The following is a 27,521-nucleotide window of genomic DNA, read 5'->3' as shown; positions in this document are numbered from 1 at the left end:
TTCTATGGAATGCTTATTTGTGTTTTACAATTTACTTTGCTTTGAGAATACGTTAATCAGGCAGGATAACAGGTTTTTGCCATGATGATGTATGTCAGAAAGGCTGTGTTTCACAACAGCAGCCAACAAAGTGGCTATCAATTTCATAACACTCCTGGTTTAAAGAGAAATTAAAGATAAAAATCAAATCTAGGCTGCAGGTAACTGATAAAATAGTAACTTGCGTAACTGCAGAATGAAATGAGATATGTTTGAGAGTTGGAGTATTTGTGTTTGATTTGTTTTCAGAACATGATTAACTGGAGGAGTGGCTATTAAAAGGGAGATTCAGCATGAAGTTTCTCAATTCAGACTCGAGTGTTTGGTCGCCCCTGTGAATATTGTCATCCAAGTAGTAGCGTTTGAACAGTCACAGAAAATGTTCTTCTACACAATAGATCTATATCAATTACTTCAATTAATAGTCGGTATCTTCTTAGCATTCATTCTGTTCAAAATATTGAAACTTTTTCGCAAGAGATGGATGTTGATGGAGGCAATGAAACCTTTCCCTGGACCTCCTTCACACTGGTTGTATGGCCATGCACTCGAGGTATGTATAATATTAATTGTTAATGAAGTTGTCGTGTTCTCTGGGAGCTATCTTTCTCAGTTATATTGGTAATAGCCAGTACTTGAAATTGTGTTAGTTGAGTTTTTCTGTTGGTTCAAATTATAATCTATGCAGTGGTAGGATAAAGGGTGTTATTTCTGTGTGTGTTCATTGTTATGTATTTATGATACCCCAGATCATGCAGCAGTACCCTCGACTCTGCTGATCAAGATTCGGAGTCTCAGCGTTAGGAAAGTGTTTGAGTTTACACTTCAGACTGGTACTCCAGTACAGAGATGCAGCACTATATTTTGAAAATTGCCATTCTTGAAATAAAGCTAATCTTTCGCACCGTGAGGACCAGTGATTACTGGAAATAGATCAGGGATCTCCAAACTATGGCCCGCGGGCCACGTCCGGCCCCCCACAAGATTTTATCCGGCCCGCAGCAAGCTCTTAGGCGACGGGGACTGGAGGCAGAAGCTGCCGGCGAAAGTTCACTGAAGAGCGGATCGCCACCGACCCAGAGCCGGGACAAGGCGAGAGATTGCAGCGCCCCCTCGCAAACAACATACGCAAGGAAACTTCTCTCCTCGCCGCCGCCACTCACCCCGGGGAGAGAGGGGGAGGGGAGAGAGTCGGGGTAGAGGGAGCAGCAGGTGAGAGCGGGAGCGCGGGGAGGGGGAGGGTGTCAGAGGGTCCGATGAAGGAGCGCCACCACTTGCGGGGGCTGCTCCCTCCCTCTCTCTCTCCCTCTCTCCCTCTCTCCCAGAGCCAGCGAGATCTGCGCCGCTGCTCCACACTCTTACCGGCCCCATCTCCCTCTAACGCAGTGAAATAAGAACAAACACAAGTGAAACTTCCCTCCTCGCCACCGCCACTCACCCCGGGGATGGGGGCTTCTGAACAACAACTTGTGTTTGTTCTTATTTCGCTGCATTAGAGGGAGACGGGGCTGGGGAAGAGAGTTGAGCTGCGGCACAGATCTCGCTGGTGCTGGGAGAGAGGGAGAGGGAAAGAGAGGGAGGGGAGAGAGAGGGAGGGAGCAGCACCCACAAGTGGCAGCGTTCCTTCACCGGTCCCTCTGACACCCTCCCCCTCCCTGCACTCCCGCTCTCACCCGCTGCTTTCTCTACCCCGACTCTCTCCCCCCCCCCCCCCCACTCTCTCTCTCCCCCCACTCGCTTCCCCTCCCCCCACCCCTTCTCTCTCTCCTCTCTCTCCCAGTGGTGGTCACTGTATTTTTTCTGTTTTATAAATAATTGTATACCTAAGGTATATATTTCAATATTTCAAGCTCTTTTTAAAAATTGAATATTATTTATTTGTTGCCATATAAACCTAAAGTAAACTAACCTAATCTAACCTAACCTCGTTTAACCTTTTGTAATCTAATCTAACGTAACCTAGTCTAAACTTTTTTGAGTTCATTAAATTTATAAAACTCACACTTCTTTATTTTTTCCTAAGGCCCGCAAAAATGTGCCAAATATATAATGTGGCCCTCGTGCTGAAAAGTTTGGAGGCCACTGAAATAGATTATTAGAAAACTGCCCCACCTGGGAAATGTTCTGTTCAGGTCTGTCATGTGAATGAATCATTACATTATTTTACAGATCAGTGAGTTCTCATGCCCTTGTACTTCACTCCCAATACATGTTAGCTGATCATTCATCTCATTCCTTTTTACCACAGAATTGTTTGTGGTGTATAATAATATATAATAATATATAATGAGGTAATAAATTTAAACATTAATTGTGTGATAATCCAATGTGATATTATTGTACAATGGAAATTAATTCACTACTTCTAAAAATATTGACTTTCTGTTTTACGTGTTCTACAGACTCAGCCTGGCTTGGTGTCTTATGGTCCACTCTATCCTTTGAGCTGTTTCATGTTGTTTTCTGAGATATTTTCACCTCACTGAGATTTTGTGCAGGATGAACAGTGAGTCAGGCAGCATTTGTGCAGGGACCTGTCCATTCCCTCCACAGATGCTGCCTGACCCGTTGAGTTCCTCCAGCCCCTTGTCTTTTCCTCAAGATTCCAGCATATGTAGTTTCTTGTTTCTTTACGCCATCTGTACTCTTGTTCATAAGTCCATTTCCCTTCCTTACACTTTGATATTTGAATGTTTTGTGCCCTATTTGTTATCTGCACAATTTTTGGCTACATTTCTGACATTTACAATCGTTCAATGGTAGAAGGTGATTTCAACACTCAAGAGAAACATTGATCCACATTGAGATTGATACAAACTTATGGTAGAACTTGCCAAAAATTCTAAGCCTCCAGAAGATTGGTTATCTAAGTAGGTATATTTGATGACGTCTCCTGTACTGCTGACCAATTAAATTCAATTAATTAAACTGTATTAGATTTTGCTCATTCAACACATTGTACATGATAGAGTGGATGTGGAAAGGATGTTTCCACGTGGGAGAGTCTAGGACCAGCAGGCATAGCTTCAGAATTAAAGGGCGCTCTTTTAGAAAAGAGGTAAGGAGGAACTTCTTTAGTCAGAGGGTAGTTAATCTGTGGAACTCATTGCCACAAAGTGCTATGGAGGCCACGTCAGTGGATATTTTTACGGCAGAGGTAGACAAATTCTTGATTGGAACGTGTGCCAAGGGTTATGGGGCGAAGGCAGGAAAATGGGATTAGGAGGCAGAGATCAGCCATGATTGAAGTCGAAGTGAACTCCATGGGCCGAATGGCCTAATTCTATTCCTTTCACTTATGAACTTGTGAACTTGTACAGATAAATCCATTCAACATAATGAATAATAATGAAACATTACAGCAACTTTGTCGATACCTGCACTAATCTTTTTCCAAGATATGGAATGGGCTGTCCCAGGATTGACAGATCCTGGGACAGCCCATTCAGTCACTGACCTAATCATACAGGCATGCACAAGCTTGGCCTCGGTGGCTCTGAATGAGGGAGGGAAGTTTTTATTGATTTTTCACAGAGATATATGCAAACCAGTATATGCAACACCATCAACATAAATAAAATAAAATAAGAAAAACAACAACAAAAAATAAAATAAAAAAATTAAAAAAACAAAAAACATTAGAATAAGACAGTACACTTACCAAATGAAAAATAAAAAAGTAACAATGATTGGTTATCTGGAGATATTTCAATATTCGCACAAACATACCATCTAGTTCTATAAAACACAATCTTCTAATATCCAGCTCGGCATTTATCTAGTTGGTGTCATGGCTCAAATAAACGATCCATTTTTACCAGATCTTCTCAAATGAATTCTCCTTGACTCTCAAGAGATATGTCAGTTTCTCCATAGCAAAGATGTCTCGCACAATTTCTAGCCACGGTTCCTGTTTTGGACTTTTTTCATTAAGCCACTGCCTGGTAATGGCCTTCTTACTATTTGTGTACCCGGTGATCCTTGCTGAAATGCATGGAAATTTTAAGTGGGTAAAAAAGGATCACGCTCAAATGTGGTAGGGATAAAATTCCTGTTAACATTTTTACCTCTGCAGGATAATATTCTCGAGCGACGTTGGAATTCATAGAATTAAGCCCACAATAGAAAATAATACCTTCAGAGAAAGATAATCGTTGGCAAAAATATTATTCTTCCCTTTGTTTGACTTATGACAGGAGCTTTGGTTGATTTTCAGCAGCTAAATGAGTTTTCTCATGTTGTTCTCATCTATTTCAAGACTTTTATTACAGTGGTTATCTAACATGAATGTGCCATGCCTGCCATGGTTTCTGGAGACAAAAGTGTCATGTTTGATTTTATATCGTTCAATTTCATTACAGTTTTCTCAAGAGGGGGATGATTTGCATAAGGCCGTGCAATGGGCAAAGAGCTATCCATATGGCCACCAAGTGTGGATTGGCCCATTTACAGCATTCTTAGCTGTGTACCACCCTGACTATGCCAAGGCATTACTTGCAGTTTCAGGTAAGGAATATCAGATTTTTCTCGACAGATGAACTGCAGGTTTTAGTCTTAATTTTTAACAGCTATCATCACCTTATACTACTGAAAATGGCTCCACAATAGTTGTTCCTTATCTGCTACAAAAAAAGGACATTACAGGGGCTCCCCAGATTACAAATGACCTGATTTAAGGAAATCAGACTTTACACAAATTCTCCCATACATTTTAAAGAATTTTTCAAACTAATAATAAGAACAAGAAAATGTCCTACTAATGACTGGATACAGTATTTATACCTTTAGTTTAATTCTGGTCAGTGTCAGAGTGATTATTTGATGAAATGTAAAAAATATAGCAAGTGTGTGTAGAGCAATGCGATATGTGTTCCTGTAGAAAGCAGATGATTCTGATTCACGGAGAAATCAGGTTCCGGACAATTCTCAGGAACAAAAACCTTATGTAACCTGGAGACTGCCTTTATTTTTGTGGTTCATCAATGTTTTATCCAAAGGAAATAAAGTGGACATGTTTTTGAATGGAATTTTACTCCGTATGATTTAAGAAAAATGTTTTGCATCCATAAATTCATTCCTTTCTCCTATGGTTTCCATTAAAATATAACAGAAAACAGGATATACAGATTTATCTCATGATTCTAAAAGTTGTAAAAGTACAAGTACAATGGTATACTACTATTGTATTGAGAGACATGCAGCATACGGTGCTAAGGAAAGTGAAAAGGGAGATTTCACTGCACTTAGGTGAGGTACAACGAGATCTGGGTGTCTTAGTGCATCAGTCACTGAAAGGAAGCATGCAGGTACAGCAGGCAGTGAAGAAAGCCAATGGAATGTTGGCCTTCATAACAAGAGGAGTTGAGTATAGGAGCAAAGTGGTCCTTCTGCAGTTGTACAGGGCCCTAGGGAGACCGCACCTGGAGTACTGTGTGCAGTTTTGGTCTGCAATTTTGAGGAAGGATATTCTTGCTATTGAGGGCGTGCAACGTAGGTTTACTAGGTTAATTCCCGGAATGGCGGGACTGTCATATGTTGAAAGACTGGGAGCGACTAGGCTTGTATATACTGGAATTTAGAAGGATGAGAGGGGATCTTATCGAAACATATAAGATTATTAAGGGGCTGGACACGTTAGAGGCAGGAAACATGTTCCCAATGTTGGGGGAGTCCAGAACAAGGGGCCACAGTTTAAGAATAAGGGGTAGGCCATTTAGAACGGAGATGAGGAAAAACTTTTTCAATCAGAGAGTTGTAAATGTGTGGAATTCTCTGCCTCAGAAGGCAGTGGAGGCCAGTTCTCTGAATGCATTCAAGAGAGAGCTAGATAGAGCTCTTAAGGATAGCGGAGTCAGGGGGTATGGGGAGAAGGCAGGAACGGGTTACTGATTGAGAATGATCAGCCATGATCACATTGAATGGTGGTGCTGGCTCGAAGGGCCGAATGGCCTCCTCCTGCACCTATTGTCTATTGTCTATTGTGTATAGGAGCAAAATAAAGTACACACATCAGGCAATAACATTTTTATTGCATTACATTCTAAATACAAAGGTTTGTTGGAAAACTTTCAGATAGAGATCTACACATGTTTTGAATCTTTGTTATAGGAAGAAATATTTGGAAAAAGAAAATCTATACATTTTTCTGGGATAACTATGTTTCTCAGCTTTTACGTGATTATATTAACCTCCAATTGGCCAAATAATTAGGTCGATCTCTTTCAGAGATTAATTCATAGATACCAGCATGTTTTCATTCTCCTCTATTACATCCAAATTTTCTAAGTGCATGAAAGTTTCTCTTTTTATTGTGATCTACTTCTTAATATATCTCAAAGTGCCTCACTGAGGCATTGAATTATTTCGCACAGAAAATAGCTCGACCACCAACCATCAACCAATTATTTACTCTAACCCTAGGCTATTCCCATATTATTCACTCCTCATTCCTATCGACTCTCCCCAGATTCAACCACTCACCTATAGAGACGATTTACAATGGCAGATTGACCTATTGCCCTACACGTATCTTCTATAGATAGGAGAAAACCAAAGCATCTAGATGAAACCCACACAGTTACAGAGAGAATGTGTGAAACTCCACACAATCAGCACAGGAGGTGAAAATTGAACTGGTGCCACTGGAGCTGAGAGCAAACAGCTCTAATAAATGCTTTATGATGTCTCTTCAAATTCCTTTAATATCAAAAAGAGAGATTTGTTAAGCGATATTTTATTCTGCTTTCATTAAAACGTCATTGTTCATTTATCTTATCCAGTCTAAGATTTCTGCTCCTTTTCACCCAATCTACACCTCCTCCTACCCCACTCTTCTGCCTATCAATAGTCTGGTTGGCTGTGGTCCCTTGATCGACCTCCACGCAGACAAAATGCAGCAAATTAGTCATCCAAAATTAAGCCATATTTCCATTTGGACAAGAAGGATTAGAGAACCGAGAGTTCAGCTTTATGATAGTTTCCCAACATACACAGGCTAAACAGGGACTTGGCATGTTCTCATGGCCCCTTGGGTATCAGCTAAATAAGATTTTTTTTAAAATTCTATGAGATCTTGTTGAAAAAATTAGCTGATTGCCCAAAACAAATAGTCAGCACTAGTTAGGTTTTGTGGGTGCACAACCCTTGATTTTTCCTTTGTTCACTTAAATAGATCCAAATCAGGATTTGCTTGGGTAAAATTCCCGAGTAATGCCTTATTGGGGGACCAGCCTTCAAATGTGCCTAGTATCAGATATCTTCAGCATGACAACAATGCATCAAAGTCAGGGGCATAAAAGATCATTAAGAAATATTTCATTTGAATTTGAATAAACTGAAATTGTTTTTGTTGGAAAAAAGTTGGGAGGGAAATAATTTGCCTTTTAAAAATTCAGATGGTGGAATAATACAAACATTAACAAGCTATTTACTTGGATTATTAAACTATCTGCTTCCGTGTTTATATTTTACAGAACCAAAAGATGATGTGGTCTACCGGTTTATGCTTCCCTGGCTTGGTATGTTTTCCGAGCTCTTGTCTTTGCATCTTTTCACCATCTGGAGCAGAGCTTTGTCATGAATTCTAGTTTAATTTAGTTTATTATTATCACATGCACCAAGGTTCGGTGAAAAGCTTTTGTTTGCATGCTATCAAGTCAAAGGAAATACTATACATGATTACAATCAAGCTGTCCACACACCTCCAGATTCAGGGACAGTTTCTTCCCAGTTGTTATCAGGTAACTAAATCATCCTGCCACAACCAGAGAGCAGTGCTGAACTACTATCTGCCTCTTTGGTTACCCTTGGACTATCCCAGATCGTACTTGCTGGCTTTGCCTTGCACTAAACATTATTCCCTTATCATGTATCATCTATACACTGTAAATGGCTCGATTTTAATCAAAGATATTAGAGGAGCAAGATGAACCACTCCGTCGAAATCGCCTATACTGAAGTGTAGTACGCAAAGGAGCAGAACGTCCGCCATTTTAGTAGGCAAAACCCGCCGTTCGCTAGGCCTCTCGCAGTGTAATCAGTGTTTTGGCGGAACAGTATGAGTGATGATACCATAAAAATGCAGAATATATCTCATCTATCAATTCACAGATTTTTGTTAGTTTTCTTTTTAAATGTTTCTGCAAGTTTCTGCCTACTAAAATGGCACCATGGCATACTATGTTTTTTAGGGTCGAGTGGTCTATCTTGCTCTGCTCTATTATCTTTGATTGTAATCATGTATTGTCTTTCTGTTGACTGGATAGCACGCAACAAAAGATTTTCACTTTACCTCAATACGTGACAATAAACTAACACTAAACTAAACTATAAAGGATAGAGTGTAAAGCATTTAGTGCAAGGTAAGGTCTGATAAAGTCCTATTAAAGATAGTTCAAAGATCTCTAATGAGGTAGATTACTTTTCATGTAACTGGAATTCTGAAAATAGAGGCTATTTCATTCAATCACTTCATAAATCTGGTCCCTCATCACTCGAATCAATCTAGTGATCCATTGTGAGAGAAAAGTATATTCACCGGAGAGATATCAACCCATGGATATATAGAAAATAAAAGTGAAATGAAATCTGCTGAAGCTGTAAATCTGAGACAAAAATAAAAACTGTTGGAAACACTCAGCAGGTCAGGCAGCGTTGGTGGAAAGCGAAACAGTCAACATTTCAAGTCCTGAAACATTGACTGTTTTTTCCTCCAGCTGTGGACTTACTAAACTCTGTACAAGCAGCAAGACTTTGTTATTCCTCTTGCATTATACAGTAAATTAATCCACAGTGTTTTTCTTATTGTTTGTGATGCATGTACAAGAACCACTAAATTCCTTTGCATTTCAACATATACATGCAGAAAGATTTTCCTGTTTGGTTACTCCTATTAAAGTCACAGAGTCGTACAGCATGGAAAGGGGTCCTTTGGCTCAACGTCCATACCGACCAAAATGCCCCATCTGAGCTCATCCCATTTGCCCACGTTTGGCCCGTATTCCTCTAAACCTGATCTATAAACTAAACTATCCTTGTACCAATCCAAATGTCTTTTAAATATATTGTACCTGCCTCAATTACTTTCTCCGGCAACTCACTCTGTGTAACCATCATCCTCTACGTGAAAAAGTTGCCCCTCAGTTTCACCTCTCAATTTAAACATATGCCCTCCAGTTCTTCATTTTCCTACCTAGGGAAACCTATCTATTTCCTTCATTATTATTTATACTGCCATGAGATTTTAGTGTAGTTTAGTTTAGCTTAGTTTAGTTTAGTTTATTAATGTCACTTGTACCAGGGTACAGAGAAAAGCTTTCACTCCTCAACCTACTGTGCTCCAAGGAACAAAGCCCTAGCCTGCCCAATGTCTTCCTGTAGCTTAAACCCTCAAGTCCTGACAACATTCTCAAAGCTTCACTGCACTCTAAAAGGCATCTTTTCTATGACAGGGTGACTCATGACTGAATACAAATCTCCAAGTGCAGCATGTCCAATGCCTTGTACAATTGTTTGTCCCAACTTCTATACCCAATTCCCTGAATAATGAAAGCAAATGTGCCAAACATCTTATTCACCACCCTATATACCTGTGATGCGACCTCCACGGAAATATGTACTTGCACTTCTAGATCCCTCTGATCTACAACACTCCCCAGGGCCCTCCTGTTCACCATGAAGGTCGTGCCCTGGTCAGACTTCCCAAAATGCAACACCTCACACTTATCTGCATTAAACTCCATTTGCCATTTCTTGCATGTTTGCCCTGCTGACCACGATCCCATGGTAAATCCTGATAAATCTCTTAACTGTCTACGATGCCACCATTTTTAGTGTCATCACCAAACCTATCTGTCATGCTTTGGGCATTTTCATCCAAGTTGTTTATATAGATGACAAACAGCAATGGGCCCATCATCGATCCCTGAGGCAGACAGTCACATGCCTACAATCCAGATAAAAAACATCTACCAGCACCCTCTGCTTCCTATCATTCTGTGTCTAGTTGGCTAGTTCTCACTGGATCCTATGCAATCAAACCTTCCAGAGCAGCCTACCACGCGGAACCTTATCAAAAGGCTTGCTGAAGACTACATAGACCACGTCTAAAGCCTTGCTGAAGACTACGTAGACCACGTCTAAAGCCTTGCCCTCTTCAACCTTCCTGGTTACTTCATCAAAATGGTTTGAAAGCTTTCCACCATTGAAACGACAACAGCTTGCCTTACCTAGTGGATTTGTGTGAATGTAATTGATCAATAGGACAGGTTCAAATAGAAGGCATCAAATGTAGAGCAGGAAAACAGATGGCAAATCCTCCAGCAAATGTTAGTGCCAGTCAGCCCTGTTTTCACTGGATAGACAAACAAGTTCTTTGTGTAATGTATCATGTATTGAAATACCGCTATGATGATGGTGTAACTGTAGATGCTTCAAGTTTGCTCTTAATTGAAAAGTGTCTGCTAAATCTTTATCAACTGTTAATAGTTATAACGTGATCTTCACAATTGTTTTCATATCCAAACAGGCATATATAATGTTTCAATCTGATTTGTTTTGTGATCTACTTCTCTTTATGGAAGGATATAATTCATGCAACGTTATTGTTCAATTGGTGCCTGTCATTGTCCTTCATCCCCCCCCTCCCCCTCCCCCCCCCCCCCCCCTCCCCCTCCCCCCCCCCCCCCCCCCCCCCCCCAGTATATTGTCATTTTTCATGTGAGAGATGAGGTAGTGAATATCAGCAGGCTGGTAGATCAAGAGACAGTCCAGTTTCATGCTACACTCACCTAAACTGATACATTTTTTAACAACAAACACTCCATAGTATTTCTTGACACGAAATGCCGAAGTAACTGAGCGGGTCAGGCAGTATCTCTGAAGAAAATGGATGTGATGATTGGGATCGGACCCTGCCTTCCGACTAATTGTAGAAGGGAGAGTGGGTGAAAAATATCTGGAAGTGAAAAGAAACTGGACAAATCAGGATCGGCAACAGATGATCTCAGGAGAGGTGGTTTCCTGATAGGCCGATCGTTGGATGGAGCCCAAGATTGATACATAATCATGAACTGTGAGGCTGGTTAACAGACATTTAGTGGAGAAAGGGCGGAAGGGAAGAATTGATGCAAGGTCAGGTCAACCACGTTTCAGATGTAGGGAATGAGGGGAAAATGTAAGGGGGTAGAGCGAAATGTTGTGGGGGGGGGAAGGGGATGAGGAAGGGAGGTGTTTGTAGACATTACCTAAAAATAGAGAATTCAATACAATACAATACCATTAGGCTGTAACCTAACCAAGCAAAATATGAGGCGCTGTTCCTCCGATTTGCATGTAGCCTCTCTCTGGCAATGGAGGAGGCCGAGGACAGAAAGTTCAGTATGGGAAAGAGAAGGGGAGTTAAAATAGTTAGCAACCAGGAGATCTAGTAGGCCTTGGCGGTCCGAGCACAAGCGTTTTGCAAAGTGGTCGCCGAGTCCATGCTTGGTCTCGACGATGTACAGGAGGCCACATTGAGAACACTAGATGCAGTCGATGAGATTAGAGCAAGTGCATGTGAACCTCTGTCTCACCTGGAAGGACAGCTGCTCTTCTGGATGGAGTCAAGGGAAGGGGTGTAAGGTCAAGTGTTACATCACATGAGGTGGCAGGGGAAAGTGCCTGGGGAGAGAGTGGTTTGTGTGGGAAGGGATGAGTGAATCAAGGAGTTGAGAACTGTTTTATTAAAATACATAGTAGCCACTGTGGTTAATTTTACTTTTCCAACGCCTGAGGCTCACTGAATGATTGAAATGTTTCCTCGGTTGAAGTCATCTACATTAGGAATTAGATCTTGGAATCTTCCTCATTTCTATCCTGTTGTTTCGCATTTTGCATTATATTTATCGACTGAACGTAAATTCTCATATTTGGAGGCTCCATAGGTTCTTCATTTAAAATTAACCATCCAACTATTCGCAACAACCAAAGCCTTTGAATTCCACTAGCAGTTTAAAATGCTGCATAACACTTGCATTTAGAAATGATGCTCTATGCATTTCAGGTGATGGATTGCTAATAAGCAGTGGTCAGAAGTGGTATCGCCATCGACGACTTTTGACACCTGGATTCCACTATGATATATTGAAGTCGTATGTGCAGGAAATCGCAGACTCCACCAGAATCATGCTGGTATGTGCTTTTGGCGCTTGTGACAACTCTTAAATCATGATTTTGAGTAAGGGAAGGACACTGGTTATTGAAGCAAGTGTTGGCCTTTCTCACTTGAAGTCATCCCAGTATCCATTTATTATTGTTTCTATGATTATTATGGCAAATCCCACATTGTAGTCTTCCACTGTCCCCTCAGTGGACACTAGGTTGTGAATAACATATCTCTTTCCACAGGACAAATGGGAACTGCTCAGCACAAATGGAAAATCTGTGGAGCTCTACCATTATCTGAGCCTTATGACATTGGACACTATCCTGAAGTGTGCCTTCAGTTATCACAGCGATTGTCAGATTGGAAGGTTGGAATATTTTTATGTATTATGTTTATTATTAATGATTTGTTTTTATTAGTAATATTATTCATCCCACTTATTCTGTAAGTCTGACTCTGCCGCCTTTCAATGTCTGATTATTTGTTTATTCTCTCTCTCTTTTTTTTTTTTTTTTCTTTTCAAAGACTTTATTCAGCACAAACACATGATACATCACATCAAAACCACATTCAGAGGTTACAAAACATCAAGTAATCATTATAATGCAATGTTGCCTTCATTATTTACAATGCTCTCAACCCCCAGCGGTGACCAGCGCCCACGGAAGGCCTCCAGAGTCCCCATGGACACCGCGTGTTCCCTCTCTAGGGACACGCGCGCACGGACGTAGGCCCGGAAGAGGGGGAGGCAGCCGACTCTGGCATGACCATCGACCGCCCGCTGCCTGGACCCGCGAATGGCCCAAGAGCAAACCGACAGGGAGGTCCCACCCCCCCCGAACGACCCTCCCCTCTCTCTCCTCTCTCTCCTCTCTCTCCTCTCTCTCTCTCTCTCTCTCTCTCTCTCTCTCTCTCTCTCTCTCTCTCTCTCTCTCTCTCTCTCTCTCTCTCTCTCTCTCTCTCTCTCTCTCTCAATCTCTCTCAATCTCTATCTCAATCTCTATCTCTCTCTATCTCTCAATCTCTCTCTCAATCTCTCTCAATCTCTCTCAATCTCTATCTCTCTCTATCTCTCAATCTCTCTCTCAATCTCTCTCTCAATCTCTCTCTCTCTCACACACAGACACATTCTCTTCCAAAAATAATACATTAATGTAAATGCCATTAATCTAATGAAATTCAAGGATTTTTAAATTTTTGGATTTCATCCTTATTTTGCAGCAACAACTCATACATCCAGGCTGTGTATGAACTGGGTTTCCTTGCCAGTCACCGATTTAAAATCTTTCACCATCACTATGACCTGATCTACTATTTCACCCGTCATGGATACCGATTCCGGAAAGCATGTGATCTCGCACATGAACACACAGGTAAGCCGAAGTTCACAAAACGTCCCAATGGTCTACGTTATTTAACGAAAGTATAAACAGGAATTTGAAGATCATTTACCTCACTTTCCAGCTAAATGCATTTTTAGAATATTGACCTTGAAATTGCATTAGAATGATTCATACTGAAGCCTATGTATTCTTTGCCTCCATTTCATTAGTCTGGGAGATTGTAGACTCATGCTGAGTGCCTCGTGTCTTTAGACCAAAGAAGCCTCACATTGGCTTCCCATTCTCCGTTGCTATCACAAAACCATATTCTACTCTGGATTGATCTGTCAAGCTTCAGTGTTCCCACTCTTCTGAAACACATTTATCCACATTTTCATTTTACTAGACAGAGTGATACGCCAAAGGAAGGAAGCATTGAAAGATGAGAAAGAACTGGAAAGAATTAAAGAAAAGAAACATCGTGACTTCCTGGATATTCTTCTGTGCTCAAAGGTCGGTACCCATAAGGAGTCACAATCATGAATATTTGCCTTTTGTCATTCACTATTAAAATCAAAATGATGATTATGTATTTCTTTAAAATCCCTGTGGTGCAATGTGATGAATTATTTGTGCAGCCTTTCAGTTTAGAAGATGATCAGGCCAGTTCAGATGTAATGGGAAGAAAAGAGATGGTAGTTGGTGTGTTACTTTGCCTCTCAATGTCTGCAGCATCTCTTTCCACATTGCATGCAAGATATCATTTACTATGTCACTTTACCAAGTACAGTAATGCCTGAGAATTGGTCATATTGACATAGCTGTGTATTTCTGTCTCCCCGATACCTTACTTCTTTCCATGTGTGACTCTCGAGGTCTGCCATTTGAAGATATATTGCTAAATGTGCAACAAATTAGACAAAGCCTTGCAGCTGAGCTAACTAGCATTCTGCTCCCACCCTCCCCCCTGGATGCTGACTCCACAGTTGCTGCTGCAATCTTTCCAACAGAGGTGTTCCTAATCCCTCCAGATCATGCAATACCCTACCCACTTCTGAAATTTCCAAGAGGGTTAGCATCAGAGAGGTTTGAAGAGTAAAATTCCTGCTTCCAGCGTGCAGAAATCACGCAGTGGATTTTAAACACCATTTAATCTATAAAATACTCTAATTTTGGAATGTGCTTTGACTTCACAAATAACTGTATTTTTCCCTAAGATTGATTAGAAAGGGATGAATAAATAATTTGTTTCATTTGTTTCTATTGACTACAAATGGTTCATTTTTCTTCCACAGCCTTTTTTTGCCAACGCAAGTATGTTGGAGTTTGTAGATCATGACTACAGTATAACATTGTTTGTGATCTAGGATGAAAATGGAGTTGGATTATCAGATGAAGATTTACGAGCAGAGGTTGACACCTTTATGTTTGAAGGCCATGACACAACAGCAAGTGGAATTTCCTGGCTCATGTACTGTCTGGCCCAACACCCAGAACACCAGCAAAAGTGCAGGGAAGAAATCCAGGAGCTTCTGGATGGGCGCGATGAATTTAAATGGTGGGTTTTTAAATAATTTGTTTCTAAGTTTCCACGAAGCCAAAACCAAACATCCAATGCAGGAAAATGCTAGAATACATCATGCTTGACACAAATTAGAATGCTAATATGCTCAATCCCATAATACTTGATGGTAAACAGAGGCTAACACATCTCCAGATTCTAATGGAAGGGGCAGGGTGAAGAAAAATGATTCCTAAAGTTCAATGGTTTTGCATCAAGAAAAATAATTAATGATAACCCTCACTGAGTTATATAAAGTAATAACACTAAATATTTAAATTAAGCTAAGAAATATTTAAATTAATATTTAAATTAAGCTAAGAAAGAATCAGACTCTTCTGGCAGTTCGAACCCTTCCGATGAACAATCGGGGATCAGGGAACCAACTGTAGGCAGAATACCTGACCTAGAGTTTGCCGCATTCGGTGAAGAAAAGATGAAAAGAAACTGCTCATGTTGTGCGGACTCGGCCGCGGCCTCATTAACCACATCAGTATTATTTAAATGAGTGCCTCCTGGATTTAAAGTGCTGGACTATCTCAACGGGTCATGCGTGCAACTCAGTGGGTTCTCCAGAGATGCAGCCTGACTCGTTGAGCTAGTCCAGCACTTTGTGTCTATCCTTGGTATAAACCAGCATCTTCAGCTCTTTGTCCCTCCTGGATTTACCTCTTTTTCTATCATCTACTCACCAACAACTCTCTAGAATTATCTGCAGTGCTTTATTGGTTTGACGCACACAGATTGTGACCGTTGGGCCCAAACCTCTCCTGCATTGGTGCAGCACCCTCTTCTCCCCCCCCCCCCCCCCCCAATGCATCAGGTCAATAGACAATACTAGACTAAGTGGACGCGTTGGGCCTAAACCAGGGGGTATGGGGAGAAGGCCGGAACATGGATTGTGAATGATCAGCCATGATCACATTGAATGGCGGTGCTGGCTCGAAGGGCCGAAGAGCCGAATGGCCTCCTCCTGCACCTATTGTCTATTGTCTATTGTCTGTGGTCTTTGTTTATTATTGGTTGGTGCCACAGCCCAATAACGTGAACTTAATTTCTGTTAAAAATTCTGTTTTAATCTGCAGGGAATTCTTGAGTACAATTCCGTACACCACCATGTGTATAAAGGAGTCTCTGCGGCTATATCCTCCTCTACCAGGACTGTCCAGGAAACTGACAAAACCACTTGTATTCCCCGATGGAAAGCAAGTTCCTGCAGGTCACACATTTCATTATTTTTAAAAAAAAGAAAGAAAAGACTTACCTATTGAATTACTATTGATGCGTCCATAATGTACATTATGTTTGCTTTTCTGGACAGGAAGTACACTGAATCTTAGATAAGATGTATGGTGACATAATGCACACAAGTGAAGTATTGTTGCTTTCTGACTCTGTGACAGTCATCATATTATTTCTTTATTTAATGAAAATCATGCAAGAAGTCAGTGATGCTTTTCATTTCAGATCTTGGATTACCCACGAGTGCTTTAGTGAGATTATGCGAACGAATTTGAGCATTATCTATGCAGTCACCCGTATATGAAATTTTACATACAAGTTTCTTAGAATCCTGCCCTTATTATATGATGGTTATGGTTTTGCAAATAAAATGATGGTTATGGTGTTGCAAATAAGACACCTGTGCAGTTGGGAAAATTATTGGAATCAATTCTGAAGGGGAGCACAAGATTGAATATAGAACAGCGTAGGTCAATCAAGGACTGCTGGAATGACTTAGTGAAGAGAAGGTCACGTATTAATTAATTGTTTGAGGAGATAACAAGGAGAGGCAATATATTTGATATGGTCCGCATGGATTTCAGCAAGATCCTGAATGGTTGGTGCTCAAGATAAGAAAGGTGCATGGGATGCAAAGGAAGAATGGCAAATTGGACCCAAATTTTCCTCATTGGAAAGAGGGAAAGGAGCAACAATCAATCTGCTGGACACTCAGCGGGTCAAACGGCATCTGTGGGGGAAAATGAATTATCTATGTTTTTTGGTCACAACCCTGCACCTGGACTAAGAATGGAGAAGTAAGATAGCCAATACAAAGAGGAGAGGAAAGTAGTTGTGTGCAGTTTTGGTGTCCATATTTAAGAAAGGATGTACTTCCTCTGGAGGCAGTGCAGAGAAGGTTTACACGGTTAATTCCAGGGATGAGGGGGTTGACATATGAGGAAAGGTTAAGTAGTTTGGGACTTTTCTCATTGGAGTTCAGAAGAATGAGAGGCGATCTTATTGAAACGTATAAGATCGTGAGGGGCCTTGATCGGGTGGATGCGCTAAAGATGTTTCCGATGATCGGGGAGACCAGAACTAGGGGGCATAGTCTTAGAATAAGAGGGGGCTCTTTTAAAACTGAGATGAGGAGAAACTTCTTCACTCAGAGGGTGGTTAGTCTGTGGAATTCGCTGCCTCAGTGAGCTGTGGAAGCAGGAAAGTTAAATAAATTTAAAACGGAAATAGATTGTTTTTTAATAGACAAGGGAATTAGGGGTTACGGGGAGCGGGCAGAGAAGTGGACATGAGCTAGCGTTAGTATAGTAAGACCTGAGTAATCTCCTGGACAAGTTTCGATCGCCTAGCTTGGGGTCGGAGAGGAATTTCCCGGATTTTTTCCCCAAATTGGCCTGGGTTTTTATCCAGTTTTTCGCCTCTCCCAGGAGATCACACGGTTCTTTTGGGTGGGAAGAAGGGCGATAGTGGGAAGGGGGTTGGGGTAGGATCAGCCATGATCATATTGAATGGTGGAGCGGGCTCGAGGGGCCGGTTGGCCTACTCCTGCTCCTATTTTCTTGTGTTCTTGTGTTCTTGTAAGACAATGGCCCAGTCTAACCACGGCCCCCCTTATTCAAGCCCTTCAGTCCCAGTAACATCCTTGTGAATCTATTCTGAATTCTTTCCTGCCGTCATTGTGTGGCAATGATCAGTTGATCAAATGGAAGACTGCCATAACCAGAAATGATAGATAATTGTAAGATAGGAAAACCCTGTCCAAAAAGTGTAAAATCAAAGAAAATGTATATGACACGATGAATTCCATAAGGAATAACCACAAAAGAAAGAAGAAGCAAGGAAGCATTATGCATGATAGGAAGTTCAATCATTGATTTCAGGTGCACATATGTGTGTGAAACTCTTTAAACAAATGAACCTAAAATTCAGCATGTGAATATATTTCAAAATATTCTCTACTGCCTCATGTTTTATTGAATCTTGTGTGGTGAAACCACCAGCTGCAATACCTGTGAAACATTGGGAAATCATCAATTAGAAATTTTCACACAAAAGGTGGTGGGTGTATGGAACAACCTGCCAGAGGAGATAGTTGAGGCAGAGACTGTCGTGACTTTTCAGAAGTAACTAGACAGGTACATGGATAGGACAGGTTTAAAGGGATATGGGCCAAATGCAGGCAAGTGGGACTAGTGTAGATGGAACATGTTGGTCGGTGTGGGTAAGTTGGGCCGAAGGGCCTGTTTTCCCCACTGTGGGGCTCTGTGACTGGAAATCAAGAACTGTTCCCTAAAGGAAAAATATCAGAAGGTTTTGTGCAGCTTCCAAGTCTGCTTCATAAGCATAATTAGTGGAGATATGAGGGAAACTATCTAGCTGTGCTATGGACATGAATAAAATGCTGTGCTTATACTACAACAGGAGGAGTAAGTTGACATGCACATATTTGCAAGTTGGACTAAGGTTATGTGATTATATTTTCCCAGGTTGTCTTGTTGCATTAAACCTCTACTGCCTTCACAGGAATCCAATGTTCTGGGAAAAACCTGAGGTAATTTCCTTTTCCATACGCTGGAACAAAATTATTCAATTAATGCCGTTCCACCGGTCTGTTACTGCCATACATTGCACCAGAGTCTGTGAATAGGTTCCTAAATGCTGTTCTATGAGTTCGATTCGGTTAGCTGTCATTTATCTACTCTAATTCTTGATAGTGTGATTTCGCTTTTCATAAAAGTGGTGATATTGAAACATTTGTTTGAAGGTTCACAATTTTTGTGACAATGTTATTGCTTCATTTATATTGTGAAGGTGCATAATATTCCTAGATTCTGAAAATTCTGGAAAAGTTCCAGTGAATTGAAAAACATGACTATTCAAGAAAGGAGCGAGAGACACAATAGGGAAGTATACACCACTTAGGTAAACACTAATCATCAGGAAAATGTTGGAATGTAGGAATGCATTCTTAAGGGAATTAGGAAATGATTAAAGAGCATTTAGTAAAGCATAATGGTACTTTATTGTCCCATATACCGAGGTACAGTACAATTCTTTTTTTTTCTTTTTTGCATGCAGTTCAGTCCATGTAGTACTATACATACACCCATCTCACATACAGTAGAAGTATATAGAAATAGTACACTGAGATAGTATACAAGAGTCGCCAGGTTTGAACCTTTTTCAAGTTCTAGTTGTACGTGCAGAGTTCTTAACCTGGCCATGTCCTGGTGGTGTTGCAGAGTTGTCCTGGTGGTGTTGCAGAGTTGTCCTGGTGGTGTTGCAGAGTTGGCTTGGTTAAGCGTAGCTGTTAGTGTCTTCCACTGCTGCAGGCCATGTCTGGTCTGGACGCTCGGCCTCTTAGATCGGCGTCCGATCCAGCCAAGCCCCAGGCTGCTGCAGGGCCTCCAGCGGTCCACTCCACCATCGAGGTGCACTGCACTGCCTCCCACAGCCCGTCTGCTTATCGACCCCCAATTCCTCGCGTCCATCGACAGAGGAACGTGATTAGGCAAAATCAAAATGTTTTATGAAATTGAAATCGTGTCTACCAAATTTACAGGAGTTCTTTGTGAGTTCCGAAGTTCTCAGATCACATGGGATCCAGGAAGAGCTAGTTAACTGGATACCGAATTGGTTTCACGGAAGGAAGCAGAGGTGGTGGTGGAAGGTTGTTTTTCAGACTGGAAGCTGGTGGCTAGTGGTGTGCCTCAGAGATCCATACTGGGCCCATTGTTGTTTGTGGTTTATGGCAACGATTTAGATAAGATTGGACAAGGCATGATTAGTAAGTTTGCAGGTGACACTAAAGTGGGTGGTATCATAGATAGTGAAAATGTTTATCAAAAATTACACCAAACTGGATCAAGTGGGCAAGTGGGCTGTGGAATGGCTAATGGAGTTTAATGCAGATAAATGCGAGTGTAGCATTTGGGAAGTCCTACCAAGGCATAACCTTCACAGCGACAGGCAGGGCTCTGGGAAATCCTATGACACTTCTCTTCCTCCCAACCACACGATCAGTTAATTGTTACCTGAACCCACCCACTGATGACCTGACTGGCCTTTGTAGTACAATTCCCCCACTGCTGTTTATCATTATACAGCATATGTCACTTTTTATTTATAATTGCTCTTTACATACTTATATGACAGTAATTTCCAGTTATTAATTGGGATAATTTTGGTAAATCACTCAAGCTTCGCTCTTACAGATTATTATGTAATGATGTTTTTATTGCCTTGATGTTTTGTGCTGAATACATATAATCATAAGTAAGGTTTTATTTTGGTCTCAACAATTCAAAGGTATTACAGAAACACTCTAACTTCAAATCCAGTTCCTCATTCCAACAAGTAACTTTGTGGTTGTTGAAGGCCATTCTCATTGTTTGTGATGGTAATAGACAAATATATCCTACTTTAGATTGGTTTATTGAAACAAGTGTGATGTTCTCTAAAAAAAAAGCTTTAAAATATGTTTCACCGTGTGTTGCAGTCAAGTTTAATCGATTGCCTCCATTATTGAAATAAAAATGTTAATATACTTGTAACCCAGGTGTGATGCATGTAAACAGAATTTTAAATTGGCCTCAGCTGTGAGAGAAACATATGCATCTGATCTACTGATCATGCAACAACTATTTGACCTCGTAATTTGCTAGGAATTTCTTGTAAATAACCTTCAACATAGAACAGTACAGCACAGGAACAGGCCCTTCAGCCCACAATGTTTGTGCCGAATATGACGCCTAGCTAAATTGATCTAGTTTGCCTATACTGATCCATAACCCTCTATTCCCTACACTTCCATGTGCCTATCTAAAAGTCTCTTAAACGTTGCTATATCTGCCTCCACCACCACCCCTGGCAATGTGTTCCAGATCCCACCACCCCCCATGTAAAACACTTGCCCTACACATCTCCCCCCATTAAACATTCCCACTGTCACCTTATAGGTGTGCCCTCTAGTGGTGTAGGAAAATAACTGCAGATGCTGGTACAAATCGAAGGTATCACAAAATGCTGGAGTAACTCAGCGGGTCAGGCAGCATCTCAGGAGAGAAGGAATGGGTGACATTTTGGGTCGAGACCCTTCTCAGACTGATGTCAGGGGAGGGAAGGGGATGGGACAAAGATAGGATGTAGTTGGAGACAGGAAGACAGTGGGAGAACTGGGAAGGGGGAGGGGAGGGGAAGATAGTTCCTCTGTGCCTCTCTTTCCTCTCCCCCTTACCAGTTCTCCCACTGTCTTCCTGTCTCCAACTACATCCTATCTTTGTCCCACCCCCTCCCGTGACATCAGTCTGAAGAAGGGTCTTGACCCGAAATGTCAACCATTCCTTCTCTCCTGAGATGCTGCCTGACCCACTGAGATACTCCAGCATTTTGTGATGCCCTCTAGTGATGGACCTTTCCACCCTGGGAAAAAGGTTCTGACTGTCTACCCTATCTAATTTCTTACCAAATCACGCTGGATCTCTGCTAGAACCATTGCATTAACTTTCCCAAGCAAACCATAAAGTGCCGAAAAACCCGATAGGTCAGACAGCATCTGTGGAGCGAACAGATAACGCTTCAGGTAGGGACACCTTATGCCTACATCCTATGTCTGATGACGGATCCTAGCCTGAAACATGGCATTTCCATTCCCTCCTCAGCTGCTGCCTTAGTTCCTCCAACACTTTGTGCTTTGCTCAAGTTTCCAGCATCTGCAGTTCCTTGTGTCGCCATAAACTTTCTCATCCTCCACATTGTTGAGCTTGTCTCAGGATATCATAAAACATAGAACAGTACAGCACAGGAATGGGCACTGCAGCCCACAATGTCCGTGCTGAACATAAGGCCTAGCTAAACTGCTCTCATCTGCCGACACATGATCCATGCCCCTTGCACTTCCATGTACCTATCTAAAAGCCTCTTAAACACCCCTGTGGTATCTGTCCTCCACCATCCCTGCAATGCATTCCAGGCCCCCACCACCCTCTGTGTAAAAGACTTGCCCTGCATTTCCCCATTAAACTTTCCCCCTCACTTTATAGCTATGCTCCTCCAGTGTTGGACATCTCCACCCTGGGGAAACAAGTTCTGAATCGCTACCCTATCAATGCCTCTCATAATTTTATATACTTCTATCAAGTCTCTCCTCAAAATCCAACGTTCCAGAGAAAACAATCCAAGCTTACCCAACCACTCCCTGTAGCTGAATCTAATCCAGGCAGCATTCTGGTAAACCTCTCCGAAACTCTCTCCAAACCTTCCCCATCTTTCATGTCATGGGGCAACCAGAACTGCACACAATCCTCCAAATGCGGCCTAATCAAAGTCCTGTAGAGCTGCATCATGACTTCCTGACTCTTATATTCAATGCCCCGAGCAATGAAGGTAAGCATACCATATGCCTTCTTTATACTTGACATATGCTTTAAAAATTAGTTATAGCAATTTTTATATAACAACCTGGACAAGTATTACTACTTTTGTCAAAATGTATTATTTCTGAAGCAGGATTACTGTGACATAGCAATGGATAGTGTTTGTGTAAGTTTATGATTATATATGAATAATATGTTTCTAACCAATCCAGGATGTTAATGTACACTATTGCTTTCTATATATAGGAGTTTGATCCTTTGAGGTTTAGTCCCGAGAATGCAGAAGGCAGGCATCATCATGCGTTCATACCTTTCTCTGTTGGACCGAGGTACGAAAACAAAATATTTGACTATTACCGTATATTAATGTTGCCTTTGATAATAATTATTTTCCATGAATCTAGTTTGCATCGAATGGACAGAATGGATACATTCTAATTCACTAGAACAACAACAATATTGTTGTATTCGTATAAAATTATGCATGATATTTATACTCGAAACACTAAGACCAAGAACTTAGATATAAAGCAATCAAGAGAGCCAAGAGTGTTTAGTTGTCATATGAACTGGGAATGAAAATGAAATTCTTACTAGCTGCAGCTTTACTGGCACATTAATGCAACAACAAAGCAAATAAATATCCAATAAACAATAATACAATATATTTCCATTGATACCAAGTAACTTGATCACAATCAGATGGAGCGAGGTATAGAGGAGGCCCAGGTTAATGAAAAGCTCAGAGTAGTTTGAAATGTTATGAGAAACATTTTGGTTGGGAAAGATCAGGCAATAAATGAAAGTGGGTGCAGGTGATTCAGCACCTCACCCCTGCTCTGCCATGCAGAAAAAATGGCTCATTTTTACCTTAGTGCCATTTTCCTGCATTAATCCCATGCCCCTGGAATTCCTTAACATATCAATGTATTTCTTGAATATACTGAGCAACTTGAACCTCCACAGTACTTGAAGTTGAGATTTCTAAAGATTCATCACCCTCTGGGTGAATGTTGGGGGAGTCCAGAACCAGGGGCCACAGTCTTAGAATAAAGGGGAGGCCATTTAAAACTAAGATGAGAAGGAACCTTTTCACCCAGAGAGTTGTGAATTTGTGGAATTCTCTGCCAGAGGGCAGTGGAGGCCAAATCACTGGATGGATTTAAGAGAAAGTTAGATAGAGCTCCAAGGACTAGTGGAATCAAAGGATATGGGGAGAAGGCAGGCACGGGTTACTGATTGTGGAAGATCAGCCATGATCACAATGAATGGCGGTGCTGGCTCGAAGGGCTGAATGGCCTCATCCTGCACCTAGGTTCTATGTTTCTATGTTTCTATGGTTTTTTTCTCATCTGAGTTTTGAATGGATGATCCCTTATTTTGATATTGTGATATCTGGTTCTTGATGTTCCGGCAAGGGGAAATATCATCCCAGCATTAATCAAAGGCCCATAGTAATTTTGAACACTTTAAGAGATCATCTCCCATTAATTTAAACTCCAGATAGCACCGCCTATTCTACTTAACCTCTCCTCATAGGTAGAAATGAAGAGTTAGGTTTTCAGATGTAAAGTGATATAGAGAGTTTCAAAATGCTGGGCTGGAAAATTCTGCATTGCAACTTCATCCAGGGAAGTGTGATACAATGATATAAAGTCAGAGATAGGGAGAAGACGGTTGTTGAAAAGTATATTCCTATAAAGGCTCTTGGCAGCAAAGACATTAAAACCCCATGGGCCCTTGAGTACAGCACTCACTGTAATTCAAGTGAGAATGTGGAAATTGAGATTCAGATAAGGACTGCACCTGGTAACCTGGGGAATTCCTCATCATCTGGACAGGTTGATACCAGAGAGCCATAAATTCAAATGAGAACAAAAATGCAAGATGACAGAAATGGGGTCTACCTAGAAATCTATCCTTGGAATGTTTCTTGAGATCTGAGTATTAGAATTGTATAAACTTTTGCCACCCTTTTCTAAGGAACTTAAGGCATGTGAGTTTTTTGCAAAACTCTGGTTGTAATCCTTCAAAACCAAACACAACTTTCTGAGATTCAATTATATGCCAGAGCGGTAGAAATGTTCTAACTATCCTCAATATCGCAGGCACTTGCCTGGGCTATTTGAAGTGAGTAATCTTCCCCTGCCCCATAAACTTTGGTGGCATAAGCATTCTGCATCAAGATGAAATACATTCCTTACACAGGAATGTGTAAAACTCAAGGACAGTATAAAACTCAAGCAGATAAATCAATGACAAATAGTGACTTGTTCATCACACGCTGTAATTGGTTATTTTTATCAGGACTGTTGCAACGTTGTGTCTTGATTTAGACATATTCAGTGAGTTGAGAGACATTATTTTTCTGTCCAAGAGCCTGGGCTGAGACTAAATTAGTTTGGATGGTTTGAAGATTGTGTTTGGATGGTTTGAGGATTTTCATTTCAAGTGGTAGGTGATGACAGCGGCTTGAAAGGTGTGGGGATAAGAACTAATTACAAGGATAGTTTCAGTACAAAGGTGGGAAAGAGACACACTGGGATTGTTGTTAGTGAGGAATGTGCAGGCTTATGGATGAATCGACTTTAATGAGAGTGGGAGAAGAAGCAGGAAAGCTTTAGAAGTGAGGACCTCATTGTAATGTGCATTAGGATACTAACAAAGAGTGCATGGAGTGAATGGCCACAATTTTGTCAGTGAAAGTTTACTTAAATTATCATAGGTAAGGGTGGTTGATGCAGGGTTTTTGAATGGACCAGTTAGTGGGGTGAACGTTTTGGCTCACCCTACCAAGAAGATGCAGTTTTACCTACAGAATTGGAGAAAAGGCTGTTGTAAGTTGCAGTTTACGAGTATTTGCGAATAGACTGTTGCTTTACTGGCAGGTCTGTCAAAAGGGGTTTTGAACAGATCTGAGTGTGGATGGTGGACTAGAGATAAGTAGGTCCCCGTCACGTGCAGTGTTCTCTCTGACCCAGGGGATTATGTTTGAGGTGGCAGAGAATGTAAGTCTCCCTCCCAGCTGGGTGACAGGCCATTATTCTCAACATATAAGTAAATTGCTACAGTCATGACTGGGTGATCGTATGATGATACATCAATCAAAAGTGCATGGTAGCAGTTCTGAGCAAACACTCTGAGACTTTTAGGGCTGTAGTAGACAAAAGACAATAGACAATAGACAATAGGTGCAGGAGTAGGCCATTCAGCCCTTCGAGCCAGCACCGCCATTCAATGCGATCATGGCTGATCACTCTCAATCAGTACCCCGTTCCTGCCTTCTCCCCATACCCCCTCACTCTGCTATCCTTAAGAGCTCTATCTAGCTCTCTCTTGAAAGCATCCAACGAACTGGCCTCCACTGCCTTCTGAGGCAGAGAATTCTACACCTTCACCACTCTCTGACTGAAAAAGTTCTTCCTCATCTCCGTTCTAAATGGCCTACCCCTTATTCTTAAACTGTGGCCCCTTGTTCTGGACTCCCCCAACATTGGGAACATGTTTCCTGCCTCTAATGTGTCCAATCCCCTAATTATCTTATATGTTTCAATAAGATCCCCCCTCATCCTTCTAAATTCCAGTGTATACAAGCCTAATTGCTCCAGCCTTTCAACATACGACAGTCCCGCCATTCCGGGAATTAACCTAGTGAACCTACGCTGCACGCCCTCAATAGCAAGAATATCCTTCCTCAAATTTGGAGACCAAAACTGCACACAGTACTACAGGTGCGGTCTCACCAGGGCCCGGTACAACTGTAGAAGGACCTCTTTGCTCCTATACTCAACTCCTCTTGTTACGAAGGCCAACATTCCATTGGCTTTCTTCACTGCCTGCTGTACCTGCATGCTTCCTTTCAGTGACTGATGCACTAGGACACCCAGATCTCGTTGAACATCCCCTCTTCCTAACTTGACACCATTCAGATAATAATCTGCCTTTCTATTCTTACTTCCAAAGTGAATAACCTCACACTTATCTACATTAAACTGCATCTGCCATGTATCCGCCCACTCACACAACCTGTCCAAGTTACCCTGCAGCCTTATTGCATCTTCCACACAATTCACACTACCCCCCAGCTTAGTATCATCTGCAAATTTGCTAATGGTACTTTTAATCCCTTCATCTAAGTCATTAATGTATATCGTAAATAGCTGGGGTCCCAGCACCGAACCTTGCGGTACCCCACTGGTCACTGCCTGCCATTCCGAAAGGGACCCATTTATCCCCACTCTTTGCTTTCTGTCTGTCAACCAATTTTCTATCCATGTCAGTGCCCTACCCCCAATACCATGTGCTCTAATTTTGCCCACTAATCTCCTATGTGGGACCTTGTCGAAGGCTTTCTGAAAGTCGAGATACACCACATCCACTGACTCTCCCCTGTCAATTTTCCTAGTATTCTATAATTGAATGCTGTGATATGGTTGTGTTGAATGAAAATTGTTGGCTGGATTTTCAAAGATGATTTGAAATCTCTCACTTGTAAATTTAATGTATTCTCCTTCTTTTACAGAAACTGCATTGGTCAGCACTTTGCCATGAATGAAATGAAGGTGGCCATTGCACTGATCCTTAATCGATTTGAGCTAGAAGTTGATAAATCCAAACTACCAATCGAAGTGCCTCAGCTGGTCCTCCGCTCCAAAAATGGAGTATACTTAAAGATCAAAAAGATTGAGGGAAAAGGAAAATCAGGAAAACTTCTCCAATAGTTTCCTTCTGGTAATCAATAAGATAAAAATGAAGTTCAAAGTAGCAGCTACAAGATCAGACAAATTGATCTGGAAATGGGTAACAATGTACATGATTTGAGACCTTGTGTGATAAAGTAA

At 41.4% G+C, this 27,521-nt stretch overlaps 1 protein-coding gene across 1 annotated transcript; it reads left to right on the top strand.

The window, feature by feature from the left end:
* The first annotated feature begins 418 nt into the window (after positions 1-418).
* On the top strand, positions 419-27,521 carry LOC144598097 (cytochrome P450 4B1-like). The gene is made up of 12 exons (XM_078407982.1): positions 419-592; positions 4,401-4,545; positions 7,512-7,556; positions 12,080-12,207; positions 12,424-12,548; positions 13,403-13,554; positions 13,910-14,016; positions 14,871-15,061; positions 16,150-16,283; positions 18,793-18,857; positions 22,927-23,009; positions 27,203-27,521. The coding sequence occupies exons 1-12, from the start codon at positions 419-421 to the stop codon at positions 27,399-27,401; spliced, it is 1,548 nt and encodes a 515-aa protein (XP_078264108.1). The 3' UTR covers positions 27,402-27,521.

The sequence above is a fragment of the Rhinoraja longicauda genome, chromosome 11 (genome assembly GCF_053455715.1).
Source record: "Rhinoraja longicauda isolate Sanriku21f chromosome 11, sRhiLon1.1, whole genome shotgun sequence".
NCBI lineage: Eukaryota > Metazoa > Chordata > Chondrichthyes > Rajiformes > Arhynchobatidae > Rhinoraja > Rhinoraja longicauda.
The sequence above is the reverse complement of the archived record's forward strand: the minus strand, read 5'-3'. Positions and strand labels throughout refer to the sequence as shown.

What these genes read in the sequence shown, in the direction of transcription:
- LOC144598097 (XM_078407982.1), top strand. Translation starts at nt 419, where the DNA reads ATGTTCTTCTACACAATAGATCTATATCAATTACTTCAATTAATAGTC. An exon ending in GTTTATGCTTCCCTGGCTTG is followed by an intron (nt 7,557 to 12,079) that starts GTATGTTTTCCG and finishes TATGCATTTCAG; the next exon opens with GTGATGGATTGCTAATAAGC. An exon ending in CCTTTCTCTGTTGGACCGAG is followed by an intron (nt 23,010 to 27,202) that starts GTACGAAAACAA and finishes CTTCTTTTACAG; the next exon opens with AAACTGCATTGGTCAGCACT.